Raw genomic sequence first — 26,690 nt, forward strand, 5'->3', positions numbered from 1 at the left:
CTATGTGTGTAACACATATGTGTATAGACGCCCCATAACTTATTTATGCACCATAATTCATTTAACCCATCCTCTGTTTCCCTGTGAATCCAAACTCCTCCAGGCTGCTGGGGGACTCCTCCAGCCCCAGGGTTGTTATCTGCTGCTGTAAATTATCATCCACAAACACATGGGCCTCTGTGGTAATGCAGCCCAGATGTAAGCATTTGAAGAGCTTGATAGTGAGCAAACAGGCATTTAATTCTCAGGGGTGGCAGGGGAACTGCGTGTGACCTCATTGGAAAAGCTCCCATCCCCTCGGGGGCGGGGGGGGGGGGCAAGCCGAGGTGGCTCTGGCTGGTACCACCCAGCTCCACAAAACGCCAGGATCTTGGTCTTTTACCCCTCTTATTCATCGGACTACCTCTTGCTTTTTTTTCCTTTCTGGTTCTCCCTCTCCTCTTCCCCTCTCTTCTTCCTCCTATTTCCAAATCTCCATTGCTATGCACTAAGACTGTAAGTGGCCACTCAGAGGTACCCTAAGTATTGTCTGTCTGTGACGCTTGGGGGTGAGAATTCGCCGCGTGTGGAGAGTCCTAGTAGGAGATGTGGGGAAAGACTACTAACTTTCCGTCAAAGTTGCTGCAAACACACAGCCTTTGAAAGACTTTTTTCTGTCTTAAAAGCACCCCTTGGCCTGGTTCTGGAACGTTCGGCCTTTAACTCAAGGAAGCATTATGACTGCAACTCGTGGGTCCACATCATTCCACCTGATTTTTTTAAGAAAGACAAATATATGAAATACAGCCCAACAGGTAAAGATTCTGGTGAAGAAATAGATTTATTGATACAGAAAGAAAGAAGTTCCCAGTATATTCTAGGGGAAAGAAGTTCCCAGTATATTCTAGGGGAAAGAAGCAGACCACAGGATGGCACTGAAGTAAAAGATAGGAGTAGGGAAAAGTGTAAAATGTTAACAGTAATTTACCTCTGAGTAGAATGATTGTGGGAATGACTTTTGCTTGTCTATATATGTTTTTTCCTACAATGAATGTATTAAGTAGTTTTTAAAAAATGCAAGTGTGAAGAGTGATAAATGAAGAAAAGGTAAAATGTTTGTGACTGGGTAGCCGTGAGTTATTTTAGAGCTGTCAAAGAGTAGGTGATTTACAATAAGGAGAGGACAGGAAAGTTCACCTCTTCCCAGAGGAATGTGATTAAAAAGCACCAAGAAATAACAGATTTCTCCTACTTTAGGCCCAGCAGAGGGATCTGAGGCAGATGTGTGAGTTAGCCAGAGCTCTTTGCACATCACCACACTTCCATCTGAACGATATCCCAGAACCTGGGGAAAAAGTCTGTTAGTTGCCTTAATATTGACCATGACCTCCTGGCCTAACCCATTCTTGAACTTCCAGGCAGTTGGTAAGGGGCCTTTGACTTTGAGGAGTCACCATCCTGATTCATATGAGAGTTCCAGAAAGACACAGAATCCTTCAAAACTCAATCCTGATTCCAGTTTCTAATTTATTTATTTTATTTTATTTTATTTTATTTTATTTAGCTGTGTTGGGTCTTCGTTGCTGCACACGGGCTTTCTCTAGTTGTGGTGAGCAGGGGCTACTCTTCGTTGCGGTGCGTGGGCTTCTCATTGTGGTGGCTTCTCTTGTTGTGGAGCATGGGCTCTAGGCACGTGGGCTTCAGTAGTTGTGGCATGCAGTCTCAGTAGTTGTGGCTCACAGGCTCTAGACCACAGGCTCAGTAGTTGTGGCGCACGGGCTTAGTTGCTCCACAGCATGTGGGATCTTCCCAGACCAGGGCTCGAACCCGTGTCCCCTGCATTGGCAGGCAGATTCTGAACCACTGTGCCACCAGGGAAGCCCCCAATTCCAGTTTCTTACAGGATTATATTTCTGTGTGCTCCGCAATCACATATCAGACAGTGTTTATGGGAATCTGCTCAGTCTTCTCTGTAATCTGTCCTCAGGGTGACATCGAAAGGGCAGAAGGGAAGCATTAGTATTATGATGGGTGAAAAGGCCGTAGGGTACAGAAGTTCAATGCTTGGCCTTTAATGCACGCTTTCTCAGTAGCAGTACTATTGACATTTGGGGCCAAGTAATTCTTTTTTTTTTTTTTTTGGCCACACTGTGTAGCATGCGGAATCTTAGTTCCCTGACCAGGGATAGAACCCGTGTCCCCTGCAGTGGAAGTGCAGAGTCCTAACCACTGGACTGCCAGGGAATTCTGGGGCCAAGGAATTCTTCACTGAAGGGAGCCATGCTGTGCTGTAGGATGTTTGCAGCACCCCTGTCCTCTACCCGTGAGATGCCAGGAACACTCTCCAGGTCAGGACAATCCGAAAAATGTCTTCAACATGGCCAGATGCACTTCACTCCATCCCTTAAGAACGAATGCTTTAGCATTGCTCTTGGGTTCTAACCCTAACTCTCCCGTGTATTACCTGTGTGGCCTTTGGCACCCTCTGTGGGCCTCTTTCCTCACCTAGAAAATGGAATAGGAGCTTGTGGTAATACACAGGGTTGTTGGAGAATTGTGCATGTTAACATGTAACGAAGACCCTCAATAAATGTTAACTATTTTTATGATATAATTAAGAGAGGCTGCCTCAACCACATGTTCAATGGGTAAAAAATTCCTTAATGTGATATATGGCTACTGAATATGGAAGTTCGGAGACTGTCTGGCTTGGGTCTGACCCACTCACTTTTGCACTGGGTGGAAGATTTCATCACTTGTCTCCATCATTCACTAGTCCCAGCCATCCCCTCCCTGCAAAGTTAACCTCTCCTGCCTCTTCCTGTCTCCTTCTCAGAGCATCTGTCCCTACTTTGCTCATGGTGGACGGGAGCCGGCTATTTTGCAGTTTGAAGCAAGCGCTCGGAATTCACCACGGGACCCTAACACTTCACATTGCCTGGGGCAGAAGACTCCCTCCCCGTTCAGACAGGTCACAGCAAGGCCCTTACCCTCCTAGGCCTCCAGCTGTTCCCTGGAGAACTCAAAGAGTCACAATGTGGGAGAGGAGCGCCAGGGCAGGTTTCCACAGGCTCACACCTGGAGGGCCCTCTCTAGTTCTCCTTGGGAAGCCTGGAAATTCGGAAGTGAGGCATAGTTTTCCTGGCAGGGGAGCACATTGTAGAAGCAAATAATTCTTCCCTTGGGGAATCTTCCAAGAGTGCACCCCTCCCAGAGATGAACGGGAACATATGGGACTCTCAGAAGTTGTGCATCGTCGTTTGGAGAAAATGAAATACACTTAAATTATAGCGCTGTTTTCAGCGTGCATTATAAAGCAGGACTGTGAGGTTGCAGGGTCATTACAAGCAATAAATACAGATCTCCCTGCTCGGGGTGTGGATTAGGACCTGAAAGAAATCTACTTAGGCAGGTGGCTGCAGTGAGTGCCTAAAATTACCCACAATAACTGAACGCAACCTGGAACGAGGCGTTTGAATGCAGCCCTTGCAGGACGCCAGTCACCAAGTCAGCATTGTTCAGAATGCGAAATAATTGAGTCATTCTTGCCCAATTCGCCTTCTTTGATGCTATCGCTCAGACACAGCAAAGATTCTGGAAAACAAAGAAAATATGCTCAGTTGGGGAGATAAAGTGGTCAGAAGAGTATGCGTTTCAGAGTGGCTTCCCATTCTGTCAAAAGGGACACCTTTGTAGCATGTTGCTTCCTTGAGAGAAAGAGCTTAGGAAAGGTAACTGGAATTTCCATTCTTGTTGTTACTTTTAAGCAGGTTCCCAGCTAAGTGTGCACCTTTTGTTATAGCCCCCCTGGTAGGCAGATAATAATAACATAGTAATAATCACCACTGCTCATTGACCGCTGAAATACATGCCACCCACTAAGCTAAGTTGAAAATATCTCTCATGTCTCTGGTGTGGAGGCAGGTAAGGAAAGGGAAGCACGGAGAAGCCGAGCAGCTGGATCAGTGTTAGGGCTGGACTTAACCTAGTTATCTCCCCAACTCTGTGGTGTTGACTTTTTTTTTTTCCTTTCCTTTTTTTTTTTTTTTGGCCACACCATGCAGCTCACGGGATCTTAGTTCCCTGACCAGGGATTGAACCCAGGCTGTGGCAGTGAAAGTTCAGAGTCCTAACCACTGGACCACCAGGGAATTCCCTGTGGTGTTGACTTTTGACCATGATGAATAAATGCCATGGGAGGAAAACATGGGCCACTACATGGCAGTGACCATTAAAGGACAGCCCATCCCAAACAACCAGAGTCTGCTGCTTTTCGACACACGTGTGTTGTCATCTCGCTGACAGGCCTGCCCCTCCTCCAAGCCAATTATGTCATATCGTTGAGGCTGATGTTCTGTTATCACTGATGATCGGTTGGGTGAACACCTGTCCCATCAAGAAAGGGGGGGGGGAAATGCTAACGGGAGGAACCCGAAAAGCAGAGACAAAACCTCTTCTCAAGAAGGCAGATTCTCAAGAAATTATACTTGTTGAACTGCTTGAGGTCTGTCTCCAAAACATATGCCTAGCCCCCAAAAGCCTGGGTTTGTTTAGAGGCTGAAAATTGAACCGTGGGCTTTGACTTCACAAAATCTTAGTGAAATCACTCACAGTAAGCACGCAGAAGGGAAACAATATCCTTTTGCCAAAAAGGGGCTGAAACAAAAGGTCTTTATTTTATGTCTGGCATAGTCCGTTTCATTTCATTAAGAAGCCCTAGATTTTGTTTTCAGTTCATGGTACGTGTTGATAGGTGCTCCTGGGGAGCCATTCTCCCGGAGGACCATACATACGTACTGTTCATACCCTCTGTAAATATAAAGTCATTACAGTGGCTCCCTTGAGGGAGAGATGGGATCATGGATTCAGAGAGCCGGTAATCGGATGCCTAGGCAGAAAGGTAGACGGCAACAGGGCGGATCGCCAGAAAGTAGCGGGAAACAAGATAGGGACCTGTTTACTGGAACTAGGATATAGTCAGGGACCTGAGCTTCAGAAACAAGAGGAACCCAATTTCTAGTACAAAGGTACCTGTGCAGAATTGGACAAGCCACAGGTTGATTTGGTGCTAAGCCACCCAACTCCCTGCATATGGTTTGTTAAATTCTTGCAGACTAGCAAGAGGCCTGGCTAATATGCCCTCTCCCTGGAATGCCCTTCCAACCTTCGTTACCTGGTGAACTCATTCATTCTTTAAGACTCGGCTCAATTGTCTGAGGGTACACCGTGTCCTGTGACACTTAGTTCTCTGGATTTCAGTTTGGCAGCCTTCTTCCTCTTGATTCATAAGCTGATTTAATGGCGTTCCTCCCTCGGGCCCCATGGCATTGTGTACATTTTATACTTCATTGTGATTGTTACTGTAGGAAAGCATCCTATCATATTGGTTTGAAATATGAACTTTGAAGTCTGGAAAGCCTTAGTTTGAATCATGGCTCCACCACTTTCTACCTGTGTGGCTTGGGGAAGTTGACTTTACATCTCTATTTCTCAGTTTTCTTATCTGTAAGATAGGTTCATAACTTGCTACCTCTGGCATCTGCTTATACTGAAGTTAAATGAAAGGATGCGTGTAGAGCCCTTTGTATTTCCCTAGCACGTGGGAAGCCCTCTAGTATCCAGTAATTTGGATTCTTTGGTTTCCAGCAAAAGAAACCAATTGTGGCTAACAGAATTGAAGGAAAACTGGACTAACAAAGCCTCAGAAAAGATAGGAATCCAGGCTCTGCAGGGATCTAGGGAGCAGAAACCAATGGACAGTTTCGTCTGAGTACCACTGGCAGAACAATAGGCTCCAACAATCTTTGATTGATAGGTCATTGTAATCATATTTCTATTCCAGGGTGAAAGAATCTGACTGGTCTAGCTTGGGTCACATGCTCATACCTTGGAGAAGGAGTTCCAGCTGAGTAAAAGGAATGTGCTCAGCTGTTTTATATCCAGCTGGTGATCCTTAAGGCTTTTGCATATGTAACTCCCACTAAAGACCATTGCAGATTTATTTATTTAATAACACAAGCACAGGGTTTAAAAAAAAAAAAGTTTTGAAGACAGTGGCAAAATGTGAATGAAGATCAGAATCTTAAACATTAAGGAATTATGAACTTTGCTAGTGTGAAAATTCATTGAGGTTATGCTTTTTTTTTTACATCTTTATTAGAGTATAATTGCTTTACAATGGTGTGTTAGTCTCTGCTTTATAAAAAAGTGAATCAGTTATACATATACATATATCCCTATATCTCCTCCCTCTTGCGTCTCCCTCCCTCCCACCCTCCCTATCCCACCCCTCTAGGTGGTCACAAAGCACTGAGCTGATCTCCCTGTGCTATGCGGCTGCTTCCCACTAGCTATCTACCTTACATTTGGTAGTGTATATATGTCCATGCCTCTCTCTCACTTTGTCACAGCTTACCCTTCCCCCTCCCCATAGGTTATGCTTTTAATACGATCCCTCTCTGTTAGAGATATATATTGAAATAAGTAAAAATGAAAGAATCACCGAATCTTGGCATAGATAACAGACCCTGAGTTCTCCCAATCTGACCTGGGACTCTTATAGGGCAGGAAGACCCTTCCAAGACTATTTTAACTTTCTAAAAGGTGTTTCATAGGTTGATCCAAAATCTATCACCTTGTATTTTTTTGGTCCACTGATCTGGTTCTGACTTTTTCTTTATTTTTATTATTTTATTTATTTATTTTTGGCTGTGTTAGGGCTTCATTGCTGTGTGCAGGCTTTCTCTCGTTGCGGCGAGCGGGGCCTACTCTTCGTTGCAGTACGCAGGCTTCTCATTGCGGTAGCTTCTCTTGTTGTGGAGCACGGGCTCTAGGCGCGCGGGCTCAGTAGCTGTGGCTCGTGGGCTCTAGAGCTCAGGCTCACTGCACGGGCTTAGTTGCTCCGTGACATGTGGAATCTTCCCAGACCAGGACTTGAACCCGTGTCCCCTGCATTGGCAGGTGGATTCTTAACCACTGCGCCACCAGCCAGGGAAGCCCTGGTTCTGACTTTTGAAACAATAGAGAACAAACGTACTTCTATTTTACTTGTTTCTGCACACAATTATTTAGGGCTTAGCTTTCCTTATAAACTCTAGTTGAGTGAACAAGAGAGGCAGTCAGGAGGAGGTTCCACTGAAAAACGTTGTCTACAGGAGTCAAAGGGACCCAGATCAAGACCTCCTCCTGCCTGTGCATGTAGGCGGATCTCTGAATTCAGTTTCTGCATCTGTACAATGGGAATAATGATATCTCCTTCCCAGGGCTGTTGTGAGAATTAAATGAAACAACGCGTGGAAAGCACTCAGCATGCGACCCGGCCCATAAGTAAGAGCTCAAGAAACATTAGCTGTGATCCTGCTGCTGCACTTTCAGGCTGCCCACCGAAAACCTGCCCATCTTATCTCAGTTGACAGAGATAAAAATACTTGTAAAAGCAAAGGAAGCAGGGCAAAACCATCACCACCTAGTTGAAACAGAAGGTCCTTCAGGAAACTTAGCTGCACAGGTCATCTCAGTCCTATGGCAGCAGCAGGCCTTGAATCCGCCATCGCAGGGACTCGCTACTCTTGGTGCCTTTCTCTGCCTCCACTGTTTCCCTCTTGACCTGTCTCTCTCATCTCTCAGCCTCTCTAAGAGACCGTACCTGATGGGTTTATCCGTTCCTTACCCCGTATAAGGAGCCTCTGATGGGCTGATCTCTCTTCTCCCCAGCCCACCTCATAGGATGCTCACCAGCTTACGGACTGGCTGCCTTTGAGTCAGGTGACTGTCCTTGGTCTGTCTGGCCATGGCCAGGAGGCCGAAACTGATGGGAGAATATTCAGATTATAACTAACTCTTGGCGAAAGCCAAATTATGAATGTTTATCACATTACCACAGAGATGCTATTTACCTATTGTATTTTCTCCACCTGGATTTCTTTTTATCCTATAGAATCCTGTTGTTTTTCCTAGCCTTCAGATATAGTTCAAATCCCACCGTGTCCTATCAGCTTTTTTTTTTTTTTTAAACATGACGCAAGGTTTGCCAAGCCACACTAGTTAGGATTTCTTGAATTCCTACCACGTGCCAGGCACTGTCGTGGGCACTTCATAACCGCCCTCCTAGGGCCATCATCATCCCCCCTTTATAGACAAAGGATCTTAGACTCAAAGCTTAAGCCACAACCCCCAGGCCACACAGCATTAAATTCCAGAAAATGGATTTTTATTAACAACTGTTAGTTTTTATTGTTTTACATCCTTTTCTATTATCTCATTTACTCCTTCCAAAACCCTGTGAGGTAAGTGCAGTCATAACACCCATTTTAGAAAAGACACAGAGAAGCTAACGATCTTGCCCAAGGCTACACAGCTAATAAATGATGGAGCTGGGACTACATATTCTATATGTTTCATATTCCCAAGCCTGCTTTTCCCTCCAACTCTTCCTCTCCCCCTCCTGCCTTAATCCTTAACTTTCCCTTCTCACACACCTAACATTCATGAATCTTCATTAAGCTCACTCATAGGTGAGATAAACCCTTGTAAGTGAAAATATAAAGGATTTATTCTTTCTGGAACTTCCCTTGATGATTCAGCATTAAGAGTGGAATTTTTCAAATGATTTTACTGTCTCAGTGGTAAAATCTTTCACGGCCTTTTTAAGCTGCTGGATTTATTTCTCAAATGTTTCCTTATTGTGGAAAGGGAGGAAAAAATTAAAAAAGCAGATGCCCAATGCCTGTCAGGATTTTGCGGGGCTAAGGACAAGACTACCCCCCGTGCCACTTCAGTCCGGGTTTTATCTTGCCTCTCACCAAGTTGAGAGCAAGTTCTCTTCCAGGACCCTAGCTGTGAGCTCTCTTTGGGTATTAAGTCTCTTCATGCATTATTCATCAGTGGGGCTCCAACAGTAGAGAAAACCTTCTAGGCCGCAGCTGGCGCACTCACCCATGCCAGAGCGCCAGCCTTCACCAGCCAGCTTCCACAGGACGGGATGAGGAAAACACAAGACTCTCCTCCCCTCTGCACCTCCTGGTAGTCAGCTCTCTCCTAAAAGAGGGACCTGGCCTCATAGACTGAACGAGCAAAGGCCCAGAAAAGGCAGTGGAGGGAGCAAGGCCCAGAATGCCCTGATTTGCATGAGAAAGACCAATATTAAGTAGTACGAGGGCTCAGCTTCCAGCCAGAGGGAAAGCCTGGAGCCTGGAAGGATGAGAGGAAAGGAGGGAGGGTGCGATTGAAACTCTCCTGGTGGATGGGGGCGAGGTAAACGTGGGGCTCTCACACCCACCCTGGGTCTGAAAACGACAGAGCCACAGGCCTCCAGATTCAATTATTTAGTAGTGCTTACTCAGCAGACTTCTGTTTTCAGCCCTCAGAGCTCAACTGGGCTTTGTTTCGAAGCTGTCTCAGGTATTCTGAGCTCCCAGAATGTGTGTCGAAGAATGGGCGACCAAGAGTCAAGTTGGCTTTGCAGTTGGTGACCATTTCGGATTTTTCTTTAATTCACCTTCCAACACACAAAAGCCTTCTGTAGAAGATGTTATCTGCATATCCACATAGATTCATACATACACACAGCTGTACATATGTGTCGCAGATAGCTTTTAAGAGGGAAATAAAGCACAACCATCCCCTAGTTTCTGAAAATTCTCTGCAGGAAACTACGTGAGGAAATGAAATCATTGCAGAGAGAAGGGAAGGAATCTGAAGGAACAAACTTCTGTACTGTTTTTCAGGTTTTACATTGAGAGCATATCGTTCCTGAAGGATAAAACCACCGTGGAGCTGTTTTTCCTGAATGCAAAGGCCTGTGTGCACAAGGTAAGGGCCCCATTTGTTATGGTCAGTGGCAGACTCCAGAGGGACTGGAGAAGGAGGGAGCAATGGCAGGGCCTTTGTTTTCATGTTCAAATGGAGAAAAAAAGGACATAATCTTTTTCCTTGACATATCCTTCCCCACCAAACAAATAAACCAAAAAAAAAAGAAAAGAAAGAAAGAAAGGCAGTTCTTCTCAAATTCTGAGTTGGGAAGACAGCCATGTACAGAGGCATTGTGCTCACACAGAATTACCACGGCCTTAAATGCAGTTCATACTCCACACGGGATGACCCAGCAGGACACAAAGATGGATCAAGCAGACTGTGATCGAAGCCTCACAAAAGTCAGGCCAGAAATCCTTTTTAACAGAATACGGCCTACATTGATCGTAATTCAAAACCAGTCTTCTTTAGGGGCTTCTGCTCAAAGCCGTGTGTTTTAAGGCAGAGTCTCAGTTACCTGTGGTCAAGGGACCTGTGTATTGGTTTGTTGTTTCCATCCAGTCCATGGAGGATACCTAGCTTTTGTAAAATTCAATACACATGAATTGCTAGAAAAATTATCCCATGCCTGGATGTTGCAGCCATGTCCGTCAGATTGCTGTAGCAGTTTTAGACACTCTCCATTTTTATCTTAGCTCCTTGCAGATAAGCGTTGCTTTAAAGGCCTCTAGTCTGGCCTCCTCAAACCATACCCTGCGCAACGACAGGGAGTCTGTGGGCCAAGATAGGCTCAGCTGGAGCCCAGCTCCGCCCTTCAAGGTTATGTTCTCAGTGTTCAGGATCTCAGATCCCACGCCTGCTTCCAGGGCCGGTGGGAACCCCTTCTGCCCATACATATCACCCTAAATCTGAGGGGTGGTCAGAGACAGCTGGCCTGGAAGGACAAGGGGTCAGACTGTGGGTTAGGACACCTGTACTGGTACTCCTCCCTCAGCCCCCAAAGTGTTAAGGGTGGCCCACTGCACACTTGCAGCTTTAATTAGTGTAAGACTCAGCAAAGAGCTGTTGTTGTTTTTATAGCTTTATTGAGATGTAATTGACTACATAATTTTCTACGTCTTATTAGAAGTAATACCCTTGAAATGATCACTACAATCAAGATAGTGAATATAGCCAGCAACTACAGATCTGCGTTTTCTCACAGTAGATTACATTTTCTAGAGTTTAATGTAAGTGGAATCATACAGTAGATAATCTTTTTGTCTTTTTTCAGTGAGCATAATTGTTTCGAGATTCATCCATGTTGCTGCATGTATCGATAGCACTTTGCTTTTTATGGCTAAGTAATATTCCACTGTATGGCTATACCTTACATTGTTTTGTTTTTGCTTTTGTTTTTGTATTTTTGGCCGCACTGCATGGCATGCAGGATCGCGGGATCTTAGTTCCACGACCAGGGATTGAACCCGTGCCCCCTGCAGTGGCAGCGCGGAGTCTTACCCACCGAACCACAGGGAAGTCCCTATACCTTACGTTGTTTATGCATTCACCTGTGCGTTTTTTTTTTCCTTTTTCTCCCAGTTTTACTGGGATATAATTGACATATAATATTGTGTAAGTTTAAGGTGTACAGTATGATGATTTGATATGTGCACATATTTCAGAATGATCCATTCACCTGTTGATGAACATTTAGATTATGCAAGTTTGGGGACTGTTACAAATAAAACTGCTATAAACATCCATGTACAAGTCATTGTATACACATATACTTTCTTTTCTTCTTGGGCAAATACCTGGGAGTAGAATGGCTAGGTCACATGGTAGATAGATTTAACTTTTTTTTTTTTTAAATTTTATTTTATTTTATTTTTTGCGGTACGCGGGCCTCTCACGGCCGTGGCCTCTCCCGCCGCGGAGCACAGGCTCCGGACACGCAGGCCCAGCGGCCATGGCTCACGGGCCCAGCCGCTCCGCGGCATGTGGGACCCTCCCGGACCGGGGCACGAACCCGCGTCCCCTGCATCGGCAGGCGGACTCCCAACCACTGCGCCACCAGGGAAGCCCGATAGATTTAACTTTTTAAGGTTCTGCCAAACTGTTTTCCAAAGTGGTTGTGCTATTTTAAATTCCCACCAGCAGTTCTGAGATTTCTAGTTCCTTCATATCCTCGTCAACACATGGCATCAACATCTCTTCCATTTTAGCCATTCTAATAGGAGTGTAGCAGCATCTCATTGCAGTTTTCATTTCCATTTCCCTGATGACATATGATGTTTGAGTGTCTCTTATGTGCTTATTTTACCATCATTATATCTTCTTCATGTTTGAATCTTTTGCCCAATTTCTTTGGGTTGCTGTTTTCTTCTCATGAGTGTTCAGAGTGTATATATTCTGGATATAAGTACTTTATTGGTTATATGGATTACAAATATTTTCTCCCAGTCTGTGCCTTGCTGTTCATTCTCTTCATGTCTTTCAAAGACTAAAAGGCTTTTATTTGGTTGAAGTCTATTTTATCAATTTGTTCCTTTATGGGTTGTGTTATTGTATCTCAGTAAACTTTGCCTAACCCAGGGTCACAAAGATTTTCTCCTGTGTTTTCTTCTAGAAGTTTTAGAATTTTAGGTATTGCATTAGGTCTATTATCCGTTTTGAATTAATTTTTATATATGACACAAAGTTCAGATTGAAGTTCTTTCTTTCTTTCTTTCTTTTTTTTTTTTTTGCATATGGCTATTCAGTGGCTCCAGTGCCATTTGTTGAAAAGGCTGTCATTTCTCTATTATGTTGCCTTTGCACCTTTAAGAAAAATTAGTTGTCCATATATGTGTGGGTTTACTTTTGGACTCTATTCTGTTCCATTGACCTATTTGTCAGCCTTTATGGCAATAATATACTGTTTTGATTACTGCAGCTTTGAATTGTGTATTGAAATCAGAACAAACCTTAACTTTGTTCTTTTTAAAAGTTGTCTTATTTATTCTAAGTTTTTTGCATTTCCATATAAATTTCAGAATCAGCTTGTCAATTTCTACCCAAAACAAACAACCCTACTGATACTTTTATTAGGATTGCGTGAATTCATAGACCAAGGTGGGAAGAATTGACAGTTTAACAACATTGAGTCATCAGACCCATGAACAAGATACATATATATATATATATATATATATATATCCATTTATTTAGATGATATTTAATTTCTCTCAGTAGTTTTCAGTATACAGGTCTTTTGTTAGATATGTCCCTATGTCTTACATATTATTTGATACAATTGTAAATGATACCTTTTTATTTCAATTTCTGAATGTTCATTATCAGTATATAGAAATCGAATTGATTTTTGTGTATTGATATTGAATCCTGCTAACCTCATTTATAACTTTTGGTAACTTTTTTGTAGATTTCATCAGGTTTACTTTATAGATCATCTGCTAATAAAGATAGCTTTACTTCTTCCTTTTCAATCTGTGTGCCTTTTTATTAGTTGTCCAATTTATAGCCATAGTTCATATTTTCTTATTATCCTTTTAATATGTGCAGTCTACAGTGGTATTGCCTCTCTCGATCCTGATATTAATAAATAGTGTCTTCTCTCTTTTTTATTTCTTACCATTCTGGCCAGACGTTTATCTGTATTGAGCCTCTCAAAGAATCAGCTTTTGGTTTCAATGATTTGAAATTTTTTTCTACTTTATTGATTTCTGCTATGATCTTTATTAGTTTATATTTTATCATTATTATTGCCTTTCTTCTTCCTTTGGGTTTAATTTGCTCTTCATATACCAGTCTCTTAAGATGAAAGCTGAGATCACTGATTAAAGATGTTTCTTTTCTAATATATGCATTTATTACGGTAACATTTTCTAAGTACTGATTTTGTATTCCACAAATACTGATATGTTGTGTTTTCATTTTCATTCATTTGTAAATATTTTTAAATTTCCTTCTTGATATATCTTCATTGACTCATTGTTATTTAGAAGAGTATAGTTTGGTTTCGAGAAATTTGGGGACTTTTAGGGATCTTTTATTTACCTCTAATTAAATCTTACGGTGGTCAGAAAACACACTTTGTGTAAATTAAATTCTTTTAAATTTAATGTGACTTATTTATGGCCCAGAATATGCTTCGTCTTGGTAAGTGGTCCACGTGCACTTGGGAAGAATGTGTATTCTGCTGTCGTTGGGTAGACGTTCTATAGATGTTAACCAAGTCAATTTAATAGTATTGTTTAAGTCTACTACTCTTGCTGATTGGGTGTCTACTTCCTGTATCAGTTATTGACAGAGAGGTACTGAAATCTCTAGCTATGATTGTGGATTTTTCTGTTTCTCTTTGTAAGTTCTATCAGTTTTCGTTTCATGTATTTTGAAGTTTTGTTATTAGGGTATAATTAGAAATGCTATATCCTCTTGACTGTGTTTATAGAATGATCCTCTTTATCCTGGTAATATTCTTTATTCTGAAGTCTGCTTTGATATTAATATAACCACTTCACATTTCTTTTGATCAGTGTTAACATGGTAAGTCTTTTCCCATCCTTTTAATTGTAAACTGTTTGTGTCTGTGTATTTAAAGTGAATTTCTTACAGACAACATATAATTGCATCTTGATATTTTTACCCATTTTATTTATCTGTTTATCCATCTCGGTCTTTTAACTGGTTGTTTACATTATTTACATTTAATGTGACTATTGACATGGTTAAGTTTGTCTGTCTTGCTCTTTGTTTTCTATTTGTCCCATCTGTTCTTTGTTCCTTTTTTCTGCCTTCTTTTGGATTTATTGAGTATTTTATGATTTCATTTTATCTCTGTTGGATTACTAGCTGTAACTCTTTGTTTTATTTTTTCTGTGATTGCTTTAGGGTTTATAGTATACATCTTTAACTCATCAAGTCTACCTTCAAGTGATCTTGTACGATTTCACATGTAGTACAAGAATCTTATAATAGTATATTTCTATTTCTTCATTCTCAGCCTTTATGCTGTCAGTGTCATATGTTTTATTTTTAGATGTGTTATAGATGCACATGACACAGTTATTGTTTTTGTGTAAACATTTGGTCATCTCTGTCTGCTTTTAAAATTTTCTCTTTATCACTGCTTTGAACAATTTGATATAGCTTTCTCTTTCATGGTTCTTGTGATTGGTGTTTATTGAGCATCTTGGACTTGTGGGTTTATAGTTTTTATCAAATTTGGGAATATTTCAGCCATAATTTCTTCAACTATTTTTTTCTGTCCCCATCCATGCCTCCTTTGCAAACTCCAATTGCACATATAGTAGGCCACCTAAAGTTATCCCACAGCTAAATGATACTCTTTTCTTTTTCTTTCTTTCTTTCTTTCTTTTTGTGTTTTATTTTGATAATTTCTACTGCAGTATCTTCAATTTTATTCATCTTTTCTCTTAGAATTTATTCTGCCATTTATCCCACCCTGTATATTGAAGTTTTTATCTTTAGAAGTTTGAGATTTGGATCTTTTTAAAATCTTGCCTGTGGCTACTTAACTTTTTAAACATATGGGCTACAGTTATAATAATTGTTTTAAGGTCTTCATCTGCTTACTCTCTATTATTTTTTTGGCCGCACTGTGCGGCTTGCGGGATCTTAGTTCCCTGACCAGGAATTGAACCTGGGCCCTGGCAGTGAGAGCGTGGAGTCCTAACCACTGGACAGCCAGGGAAGTCCCTTCATCTGCTTATTCTAATATTTGTGTCAGTTTGGGTGGTTCTGATTGATTGATTTTTCTCCTCATTATGGGTTATATTTTCCTACCTATTTGCATGCCTGATAATTTTTGATTGGATGCTGGACATTTTTAATTGTACCTTTTGGGGTGCCACGTATTTTCATATTCCTTAAATATTCTTGACATGTGTTTGGGGATACAGTTTAGTTACTTGGATGCAGTTCGATTTTTCAAGGTCTCACTTTTAAGATTTGTTAGGCTGGACCAGAGCAGTACTCATTCTAGAGGGCCCATGACTGAGGCAAGACCTTCCTCAGTACTCTACTCAATGCCCCATGAATTATGAGTTTTTTCAGTCTGACTGGTGGGAACAGGCACCATTTTCAGCCCTGTGTGAGGACCAGGCAGCCTTCCCTTTCATTTTGGCTAGTTCTTTCCCCAGCCTTGGGTAGTCTCCTTCCACGCATGCAGTGATCAGTACTCAGCTAAATACTCAAAAAAGACCCACTGTATAGCTTCAAGAGTCTCTCTTGGTGCAGCTCTCTTTTGTCTAGCACTCTGTTCTACAAATTCCATCCATTTCGGTTTCCCCATTCTCTCAGCTCCAGCTGCACAACTCCAAAAGTCCACCTTGCGCCATCTGGGTTTCCCCTTCACAGCCTGGAAATCTTCTCATGGCAGCAAGTAGGGACAGTCAGGGTTTACCACATTCAAGGTTCACTGTCCATTGCTGCCTGATGTTCCGTGTTTTGAAAACTGTTGTTTCATATTTATTGTCTAGTTTTTTACTTTTTTTCAGGAAACAGGGTAAATCCAGCCCCTGTTACTCCATCTTAGCCAGAAGCAAAAGTACTCAAACCAGAGTTTTTGGCTACTTCTATGAGGAAAGGGAAATGTCTCCAGCACCAGAGACTTTGTGAGAGCCTCTTTTTGTGAGATGTGGGTTTCCTTAAGAACACCATGGTTTGAGTAATAAGTAGACACCTGTATAGCCAATGCAGCATTTACTGAGTCAGGAAAATATTTCGTAAACAACAGTTGGTGATCATGTCTTATGTGAAGAAGTACAGTTACCCCTTGTGATATTTCTCACTGCCTAGCTGGCCAGGGTCCAAAGAAATAGCCTCCTTGATGACTTGTTTGCTCTGTTGCTAATAGAAAGAAAAATAGGATGCAAATTTTGGCTCGTAGTATTTCTCTTGTAGTTTTGTATGCTATTTCTGTTGGTCTTGAAGAAGCAGAGTTCTTTTAAATTATTCTCCGTCATATGTCAGGTCCTAGGAGCTCCTTTCTAAATGAGAGTATTCCATGACTTGTCAAAGGATTCAGAACTTTTACAAAGCATAATGTTGTCAGGCACTATGACTTAGGTTATTGGGATAATTTTTAAAAATTCATCTGTAGGAATTTACAGTTTGGTATTTTCTGGGTAATATGTAGATGACTATAACGTAATCCCTCCATTAGAAAAATACTCAGTCGTCTTTCTCACTGGACAAAGCTAAGTGGAAGCTGAAAATTCCTAGTTGCTTTATCTAAAAAGAAAAGGTCTACTCTTTTTTTTTTTTTTTTTGCGGTACGCAGGCCTCTCACTGCTGTGGCCTCTCCTGTTGCGGAGCACAGGCTCCGGACACGCAGGCTCAGCGGCCATGGCTCACGGGCCCAGCCGCTCCGTGGCATGTGGGATCTTCCCGGACCGGGGCACGAACCCGCGTCCCCTGCATCGGCAGGTGGACTCTCAACCACTGCGCCACCAGGGAAGCCCACAAAAGTGTGCCAGCACTGTGCTAAGTGGTATACGGTTAACTGCATTTGATCCTCACTGTAGCCCATGAAGAAGGAAACTTGTGACCCCTTTTACAAATAAAAGAACTGAGGCACAGAGAGGTTAAGTCGTTTTCTTAACGTCACAGAGCTATTATGTGGGAAAAGTGTCCTTGGCAAATTATACCAGCAGGACACCCTGGGTCTTAAAAACACCCCCCATTTACCTCAGCTTCCTTTTAGTCACTGCTCTGGGGAAATAAAAGTGTCCTCAATAACTTAGAACTCAGGGACTATTGTTACAGAGTTGGCAGGTCATAGCACTAACAAATATTAAATATGAATAATTTACCAGGCACTATATGTATTCATGCATTTAGTTTTCATTCCAACCCTATTAGATAAGTCAGGTAACTTACCTATTTGGTAAGTTCTATTATTATTATCTCCCATTTTATAGATGGGAATATTGAGGTACAGAGATTAAGTAACATACACAAACCTCACATAGTTAATAAGTGGAGGAGCCAATGTTCATCCCAGGCAGTATAATGCCAGAGTCCACGAGTTTAACCATGACACATCCTAGCTCTTGATGGATAAGGGCTGTCTGCCCACTGCACGTGGCATATTTGTGGCATCTGAATTTAAGCTTCAGAAGTGCACTAGTGCCCTTGTCGGTACAAAACCTACCAGAATGTTAGAAACTGCCTATACGGTTCAAGAGTTCCCCAGAAGAGAGCTGTGGTCTGAGTTGTCTTTCAAGTGAAGGCTCCCGAACCTGTTTGGTGAGAATGCAGAGGGCACACTTTGCCTGCACACAGCCATAACCTGTGCCAGGTGGTGATGATGGGGAAATGCCCAAACTGATGCTGGGGAACCCTGGGAGCCCTCAACATGTGGGCTGTGGTCCACCTTAGACAACCTGCAGCTTGCTTGGAAAAGCCTTAAATGCATGAGAAACCCACTGCGGGTTTGCCTGCAGTGATGGTTTTTGGAGGCCTCCTCAACCATACGTGTGATTTTAGTAATCAAACAACATTTATCACTACCACGCCATTTTTAAAATCAGCGGTTTGAAGACATGCTTGGAAAATTAAAATAGTATTGGCTACCTTGTCTCTTTAGGTGTGTATAGAATTATTATAATAGTGAGATGACAGAAAATGTGGAAAAGCAAGTGGGGTTCAAGAGGTGCTCTGTGGTAGAGACCGTGCATGGGGGTGGGTGGGGAAGAAGAGGACAGTAGCTCGACTTACTGAGAGCTCAGCAAACAGCCGATACTGATTTTTTCATGTATTGACTCATCTAAGCCTCGCAACAGCCGATAATGTTATTTATTGTTACTTTAACAAATGAGCAAATGGAGGCATAAATAAGGTAAATAATTTGGCCCTGGGTAAATAGCTCATTAGTAGTGAAGTAATCACTAGGCAGTCTGGCTACAGAAACCATAGTATTTGTCTTTATTCATTCAATAAAAAATTACTGCATTCCAATTAAGGGCTAGGATTTCTGATGAGTGCTGCATTATCAGTGTAATATTTAGCACTGCTACCTTCCTGTGGCCCATCCTAAGTCTTAAGGATTCTCTCATTTGTGTATGGGTGTGTGTTGTGTTTATTTTAAAGGCAAGGTACATGATGGTACTTTCTAACATAATATTTCTGAAAGATACCAGGGACCTTGGAGGGACTGAACATACCCAGAATTCCATGATGTTATGTGTTACTCCTTCCAAAAATCACATAGAAAGCCATTTGAAACATTTTCCTAGTTCTGCAGTGCATGAACAGAATTAGGATTTTGTAATCACACACACACACACACACACACACACACACACACTAATATCGTACTTTAAATCTGCAGCTCAAGAATCTACCTCATGATCATAAGCTATTTTCATATGAAAAAGTTAAAAAATTTTTGAATATTAGACCACATTCTTGGAAATTCAAGAAGTGAATTTGACAAAGGCTTCAAGAAGTCCTTCAGTGTACAGGTGTGTGATTTTGTTTAACCCAATGTTTTCCAAACTTACTTGCAGATGTAATTCTTCTTTCAAGCAGTGCTTACCAGTGAACTGTTGACCATGCTTTTGAAAGTGATGTTCTAGATATATCCTATACCGTTAAATAATAAAGCAAGACAACTGTAAGCTTCCTCGGTTTTACCTTAGGTTAGATCTGGCCACAAGATAAAACCTAGGTCTATTCTGATTCTGTTTTTTGGCCGTGCCTCACGGCTTGTGGAATCTTAGTTCCCTGACTAGAGATGGAACACGGGACCTCAGCAGGGAGAGAACAGAGTCCTAACCACAGGACCACCAGGGAATTCCTTATTCTGATTCTTTAAATAAAACATCTTAGGACTCAGTCAAGAGATGTTAACCTGAGTACAAGGCAGTTAGGATCTCCTCTGCTCCAGGCTTTAACAGGAGCAGGTACCATATCAAGATGCAGGAGAAAATGGCTCAGTGATGCCTTCAGAGATTTACTGTGCCCCCTGCTTTCATAAGCACTCATCTCTTTGTACTTTGAATAAATGTGGAAATATTAGTGAGCCAAACATTAATAATCCTATTAAAAAACAAAGTCATTGCAAGACTATCCAATCATGTTTATTTTTATCCTCCCTGATTTCTGGACTGAGGCCTTATTAGGTGTGCCCTTTCATCAGGAGACTTGGGGAGAGTCTCAGCCTGTCACCCACAAACACGCTCTTGCCACACTTGCAGTGATAGAATATGTTGCATAATGTCCTCAGACTGTTAATGCCATTTGCATTTAAGTGTGTGAACCTGGAGGCACCAAAGCTCTCTTAAAAGCCCCTTCACAAGGCAATTTGGCCACGTCGGTGACAATGAAGAGTCTATCTTTTCACCCAGTGCTCCACCAACTTTAGGAATTAGCGTGTGGAAGATACTACTGAAATATGAAAAGATGAATATCAAAAGATCTTAGATTATTATTTCTAACAGCAGGAAACTGAAAACTGCCTAAATGTGATTGAATAAGGATTAGTTAAACAAGTGACCAATCATTCATGTGATAAGAATACTGGGCAGCCATTAAAAAAATAGAACAGCCCTTCTCGGCTGGTGTGGAAGCATGTCCAAACTGCATTGTTTTTTTTTTTTTCTTTCATCCATTTTTTTTTTTCTCCGCACTGCACAGCATATGGGATCTTAGTTCCCCGGCCAGGGTTCAAACCCACACTCCCTGCATTGGAAGGGCTGTGTCTTAGCCACTGGACTGCCAGGGAAGTCCCGAAATTGCATTGTTAAGTTTAAAAAGAACCAAGCTACAGAACAGTAAATATAGTATAATTGTCTTTAACTTTATTAGCTTGTGTGTGTGTGTGTGTGTGTGTATAAAATGTACTTATAGGAAAAATAGAAAAATATATTGCATAGTATAAATTTTTATTATCTCTGAGAGTGAGATTATGGAAAGACTTTTGCTTTCTAAGTAATGCTTTTCTAAAATTTTTTAAATAGGATACTTGGATTCATTTTATATCAGAAAAATAGAGACAAAAATAATCAGTGTATTCATTAAACTTTACCTCTTTGAAGCTGTATGAAGAGAATAAAAACATTGTGTTGATCACTCTCCCTCCATTAGAAAAATAGTCGTCTTTCTCACTGGACAAAGCTAAGTGGAAGCTGAAAATTCCTAGTTGCTTTATCTAAAAAGAAAAGGTCTACTCTTTTTTTTTTTTTTTGCGGTACGCGTCCCTCTCACTGCTGTGGCCTCTCCTGTTGCGGAGCACAGGCTCCGGACGTGCAGGCTCAGCGGCCATGGCTCACGGGCCCAGCCGCTCCGCGGCATGTGGGACCTTCCCGGACTGGGGCACGAACCCGTGTCTCCTGCATCGGCAGGCGGACTCTCAATCACTGTGCCACCACGGAAGCCCACAAAAGGTCTACTCTTAATGACAACTGACAGAATTTTTTTTCTGATTGTAAAAATAATACTTGATTGTTGAACATTTAGAAAATACAGAAAAGGACAAAAAAATCAAAAAAAGGAATTGATCCATAATCCTACTGCTGATGCGTTAATTGTATTAGTTTGACCTGTTTCTTTCTTTGAAGTATGTATTTTTGTTGGCTGAGATCAGTTGCTGCCTGCATTTTATATTGTGTTAGACTTAACTTTTTAGGTATTCTGGCTACGTTGACCTCATCCATCCACTTTTCTTCCTATTTTCTATGTGTTCTTGCAAGAACCAGGATGCAAGATGGGGAAGGATTGCAGGATTGCTTTGAACATTCACATTTTTATTTCATTAGAGATAAACTCGCACATTGAGAGTAGGGACCAGGTTTTTTATATGTTGGAGTCTCTAGGACCTAGATGTTACGTAAAAGGTTGCTTAAGTGAACGAGCGAATAATTAAAGAATGAACGAAGGGATGGCAGGATTGAGGCATTTTAGAACGTAAAATCAACAAGACCTTGTATCCCCCATGTTTAACGTCTTAGCCCCTGCTACCTGCAGAGGCAGTATAGTGCAGTGGGGGAAAGGTTCGACTGAAATCAGGCGGTCTGGGTTCAAACACATGGCTTTGGCTCTAACCTGGGCATGTTACTTACATCTTTAAGCCTCAGTTTTATCGACTGTAAAGTGGGGATCATAGTTCCTACTACAATGGATGAGTTAATATATACCAGGTAGACAGAAGAGTGTCTGAAGCAGACACTGTTTTTTTTGTTTTGTTTTATTTATTTATTTAGGCCAATTCTGGGTGACCTCTTTTTTTTTTTCCACACACACACACACTGTACTTTATTTTCACAAGAGATAAACTGACACCAAGCATTGTAAATGGATGACCACAACAAAAGCAACAACGATTGCAATTACCAAACACAAAACACACTCATACTGTGTCATAATATTGACATTCAGTCCAGTAATCCTCCACTGTAACAGCTCCTTTACTTTGCAGTGAAAATTGATTTGTATATTTTTTGCCTCTCAGTCCTTGTGAGATTTTTTTTTTATTCAAACAGAAAGTCACCAAAATTATATTCATCCTCATCAGTTCACTCAGTCCCGTGTAATTAATTTTTTTTTCATCTTGATCTTTTGTTAGCACTTTTATGAGTTCATCAATTTTCCATTAGAGTTCTGAAAATGCTTATTCATTCAGTTCAGCAGTATAGTCAGTTGCCAGAAACCTGTACTTGTCAGAGTCTTTTCCATGGGCAGACACTGTTTTGCTATTAATGTTTTTACTATTATTACTACTACTCTGACATATGACGCTCCCTCATAGGACACACAAACCCCAGCTCGTCACTCTAGCCTCCTCCGCACTCACCATGTTCATACTGAAATAATTCCTCATTCCCTGATTAATACCAGCTTTCTCAAGCTTCCATGCCTTTTAATATATTTATCCCTGTGCTGAATGTCTTTCTCTTTTTCATGTTCTTTGTCTGCTGAATGCTTTTCTCTCTCCCTTCATTTCCCTCTGGTAAATTTCCACTCATCCTTCTGAACTCAGCTCCGAAGTCCCCTGCCCTTAACCAATTCTTTCCTTCCCTGTGTACCACCACCAACCATATCCTAAAGAAATTAAGTTCCTCCAATCCCGAAAGTATCCTCTAGATACTTCTCTAGCTCTCTTCCCATAGCATTGACTTGCTTGTTTATATACCTGCCACCCCGCAACTGGACTGATTCCTTGGGATCAGGGTCAGCTTTACGTCCCAGCCACTGGCACAGAGACAGGCATACACTCTAGGCCCTCGGTAAATATTTGTCAAATGAGCAAAGTAAATGTAGCTTACACGCACAACTACATTGATCAAATTTTGCAGAATGGGCTTGTGAAAAGATTGAGCCAAATTGAAAATAAGATCTGCGTAACAACCTTAAAATTAGACTCTTTCAGCTTACAGTCTTATTTTGTTTTCATTACCTAAGATGGAGCTAGTGTTTCTACGTTCAATTTTCCAGAGTTGATATTGTACTTGTAACCTTGAAATTTCATATACTGAACCCGTTGGAATACCATTTGGGGCATCGCATGATCAGATTTTAAAGCACAGGAGTCTCAGCATATGTACTGTAACCTTTGCTGCTTTATTCACCGTAAATACTTTTTGGAGACGTTTAGGAGAATTGCTGTAAAATCGGCTACAAGGATAGTTTGGCATACTTCTCTGCTCTTAGATTCAAACAGCTTTTCTTGGAATTTCAAGGAAATAAGTCATCAACATTCGATTGCCTTTAGTATGGAAAGGCATGGCAAGTGTATGCAGAGGGAGTCCACTTAATCTTAAAACCTCATTTTAGCCAAATCTTCCAATATATTCTTTTACCCCAACGATTCAGCCAAACTATCTGAACATCATTGGCTTTCCCTTTTCCTTCTTACTAAAGCCAGAGTTACCATATAGGCAGCAACGAAGCAGGAGTGGAAGAAAAATTGGAGAAATGAATCATCCCAAAAGTCAATAATGAGGTCCTGAAACAATCATGTGACTTTTGTGAGAGGGAAACATTCTCCTAAAATCTAGAAAGGTATTTGCTAATTTAATACTGTTCCAGCTGCCTATTCATGACAAAGAGACTTTATAAAAGTACACGTTCATGGTAAGACCTATTATTATCCCTGTTTACAGTGCCTTAAAAGAGAGGAATTAGTCTCAGCTCGATTTAAACTAATACAACATGAAGCATATTCCTCTGTAACCAATCCATTACTGTCAGCACCACATTCATGGTTCTTGTCCTGGAATTATTCCATGTAGTGCAACAACCGACAGTTTGAATGCTTACCAAGGATAAAATATATTCAGTATATCTGCTAACCTGGCAGAGTTTTAGTATTGGGGATTTGAGAGTGTTCGTCTACGTGAATGTGTGTGTATGTGTGTGTATTTTAATCCTCAAACTCATTTCAAGATGCTGAAATTATTTAAAGGGCCAGTAACAGAAATTGAATTTTGCAGGCTGTAAGTTCTGTCTATACAGAGGTGAGCGTGCTTTCTGGTAATAAGTAGCCATAGATATTTACACAGTGAAGTCACTAAGCTGAACATCAGAGTTGGTTTGAAGACTAGCCAATCCATGTGGAACAAAGAAATCGAATGCCATGTTTTAAAGGGCTATTGAGAGTTTCATAATCAGTACTTCACCTTTCCCTGTGTCATGTGGTTTTCCTTCTATGTTTTCCTGATATTGAAATGATGTGTGTCTTAAACCATGAGCATTTAGATCTGTGCTGCCTTGTGCATGTGTGAGAATCAGAGTTTTCATAATAATAGCTTATAACACATGCCAGTTGTAATCCTCAGGGACCTGTCCCCTGTGCTGTTTCGGTTGCCTTTACCACCTCCCTGAGGTGCTAAAGGGGAAGTTGTTGGGTCTTCAGATGAAAAAATCAAGGCCCACCGAAGGGCAAAAGGACATGGTCTTAGAGAACAAGGAAAATGCACTCTAGTTGGCACTACCCGGAGTAAATTTACAAAGAATGAATTATTTGTTCATTGATGTATTGCCAGCACAAGAAGGCACTCAAATATTTGTTGAATACGTTGAACAGAGCCACTAAACACCCAACTGGAATATTTGTATTTCATACTGGTGCCATTTAACATGAATTACCTTAAAACATTTAAACCCAGTGCTGATACTTTTGGTAGACCATCATCTCAGAAAGAGGCTATCGGAATATCGTTACAGCTAAATTGTCACTCCAAAAAAAGTCGTAAACATAGTATGATAAATGCTTGGATGGAGGGAGGACGAGGTAGATGGTCAATTCAGCTGAAAATACAATATTTTAAAATCTAGGAAAGGATGAGAAAACTCTGGAAGATATTTTCTCAATTTATTATAGAAATCAAATTTCTTCGTATGTTTTCTGCTTTTGAAAATGCTTAAGTGGACATCCTTGAAGATTCAAATCTTATATTTCAAAAGGAACATGGCAAAGAAACTTTTAAAAACTAATTTACCCACACCCACTCTCTCTCTCTGTACATCCATCCATTTACCTGTCCATCTATCATCTACCATCTATTTGTCATCTGTTTTTTCAACCCATACTAGAAGCACATGTCATTTGCCTTTCTGGCGTGTTACACATGCTTAAGAGGCCTAAGGAGGAGGTTTGAAAAGCTACCTTTATATTTTTCAGAAAGAAGAAATTGAATGGAAGACTGCCATTTCGTAATTAAGGAGGCCTAATGTTAATGTTTTACAATATAGATTCATTGGGAAATAGACCAAGTTACCCATTTCAGCTAAACCTGTTGAATTGGCCACAAATAGTTACAATTTAAATTTACTAAGAACACATGCAATATATGCTATAAGAGTACAGTTTACCTCCCAGCTGAAGTGAAGTCAGTAAGTATTTCATGGGTGTTGGACACCAACCAAGATTGTTTTGTTCACTCCTTGGGGAGACCAAAATATGGCTCAGTGCATGACATGGCAAAGAGTTGGGGCACTATGGAGAGGTGGTCCCAGCTTGATTCCTGGTAGCACCACTAAGAGGGTAGGTGGCCTTAAGCAGTAATCTACTGTAATCTCCTAATTTCAGTCCTCACCTGTGAAGTGAGGTAATAATACCTCCTCATAAGGTTGTCCTGAGGATTCAATGAATTAATATATGTCAGCCTCTTGGAACAGATAGTTAGCACTTAAATGTTCTCGTTTTTATTGCTGTTGTTATTGATAATATTCTTCCAAAATTCCCAAGAGGACTATTATACGATGTTCTCATTTATAAGAAGTACTTGGGCATAAATAACCACCATTATGGCATAAAAGGAGAATGTTGGTGAAAACATTTTAAATGTGGTATATATACCCTATTGGAAAAAAATGAAAAACAGGAGGCCCAATCAAATGGATGTACAATAGTCCTAAAAATAAAAGTATCATTGCATATTTACTCCTAGATGCAAAAAGCATCTCGGATGTTAGGCTAGGATACTAACTTTAGCAGTGCTTCTTTATTCAGAAGATTCATTTTAACATCATGACCGTAACTTTCTCTTCTTTCTCATGATTCATCCTTTTCTCCCTCTAATCATCCTTGATTATCTTGCAAGCCCCTTGCACTTTTTGGTTTTTTTTAATATGACTAGTTTTTCTTCAGGACACTCCACTGCTACAAATTCAAATTATAATCATAAATTAGTGCCAGGGTACATTTAAGCAATTAGAATGCTGTCATTAAATTCTGCTGTGTATGTAATCTAATAATGCATACAGGTAAGTACAAAAGGAGAGAGCTGGGTTCTCAGTGTCTACTGACAGTTATTCATCTGTTCTCCAATTGTCTCACCTCCTATTTATCAGATGTGGGTGCCTTGGAACCTCTATGCTTATTAGTGGAACCTGACCTATTTAGGCTCCCCGTCTTGCATCGCTTAACGACTTGGCTGTAGATCACCACACCTCTCATTTTCAGAGCAGTCTCATAAACATTCAGCCCCTTGCTTTGCAACCATGTTGGT

General features: G+C 41.1%; 1 protein-coding gene across 6 annotated transcripts in view; it reads left to right on the forward strand.

Annotated features, from left to right (window-relative positions):
- FRMD4B (FERM domain containing 4B) overlaps positions 1-26,690 on the forward strand; it is a 336,491-nt gene that overhangs the window by 227,119 nt on the left and 82,682 nt on the right. For all 6 annotated transcript variants that reach the window (XM_030867699.3, XM_060308019.2, XM_060308018.2 and 3 more), the window contains one exon: positions 9,705-9,789. In XM_030867699.3, coding sequence (XP_030723559.1) covers positions 9,705-9,789 — 85 coding nt within the window. The remainder of the gene's footprint in view (positions 1-9,704; positions 9,790-26,690) is intronic.

The sequence above is a fragment of the Globicephala melas genome, chromosome 11, assembly GCF_963455315.2.
Source record: "Globicephala melas chromosome 11, mGloMel1.2, whole genome shotgun sequence".
Lineage (NCBI taxonomy): Eukaryota > Metazoa > Chordata > Mammalia > Artiodactyla > Delphinidae > Globicephala > Globicephala melas.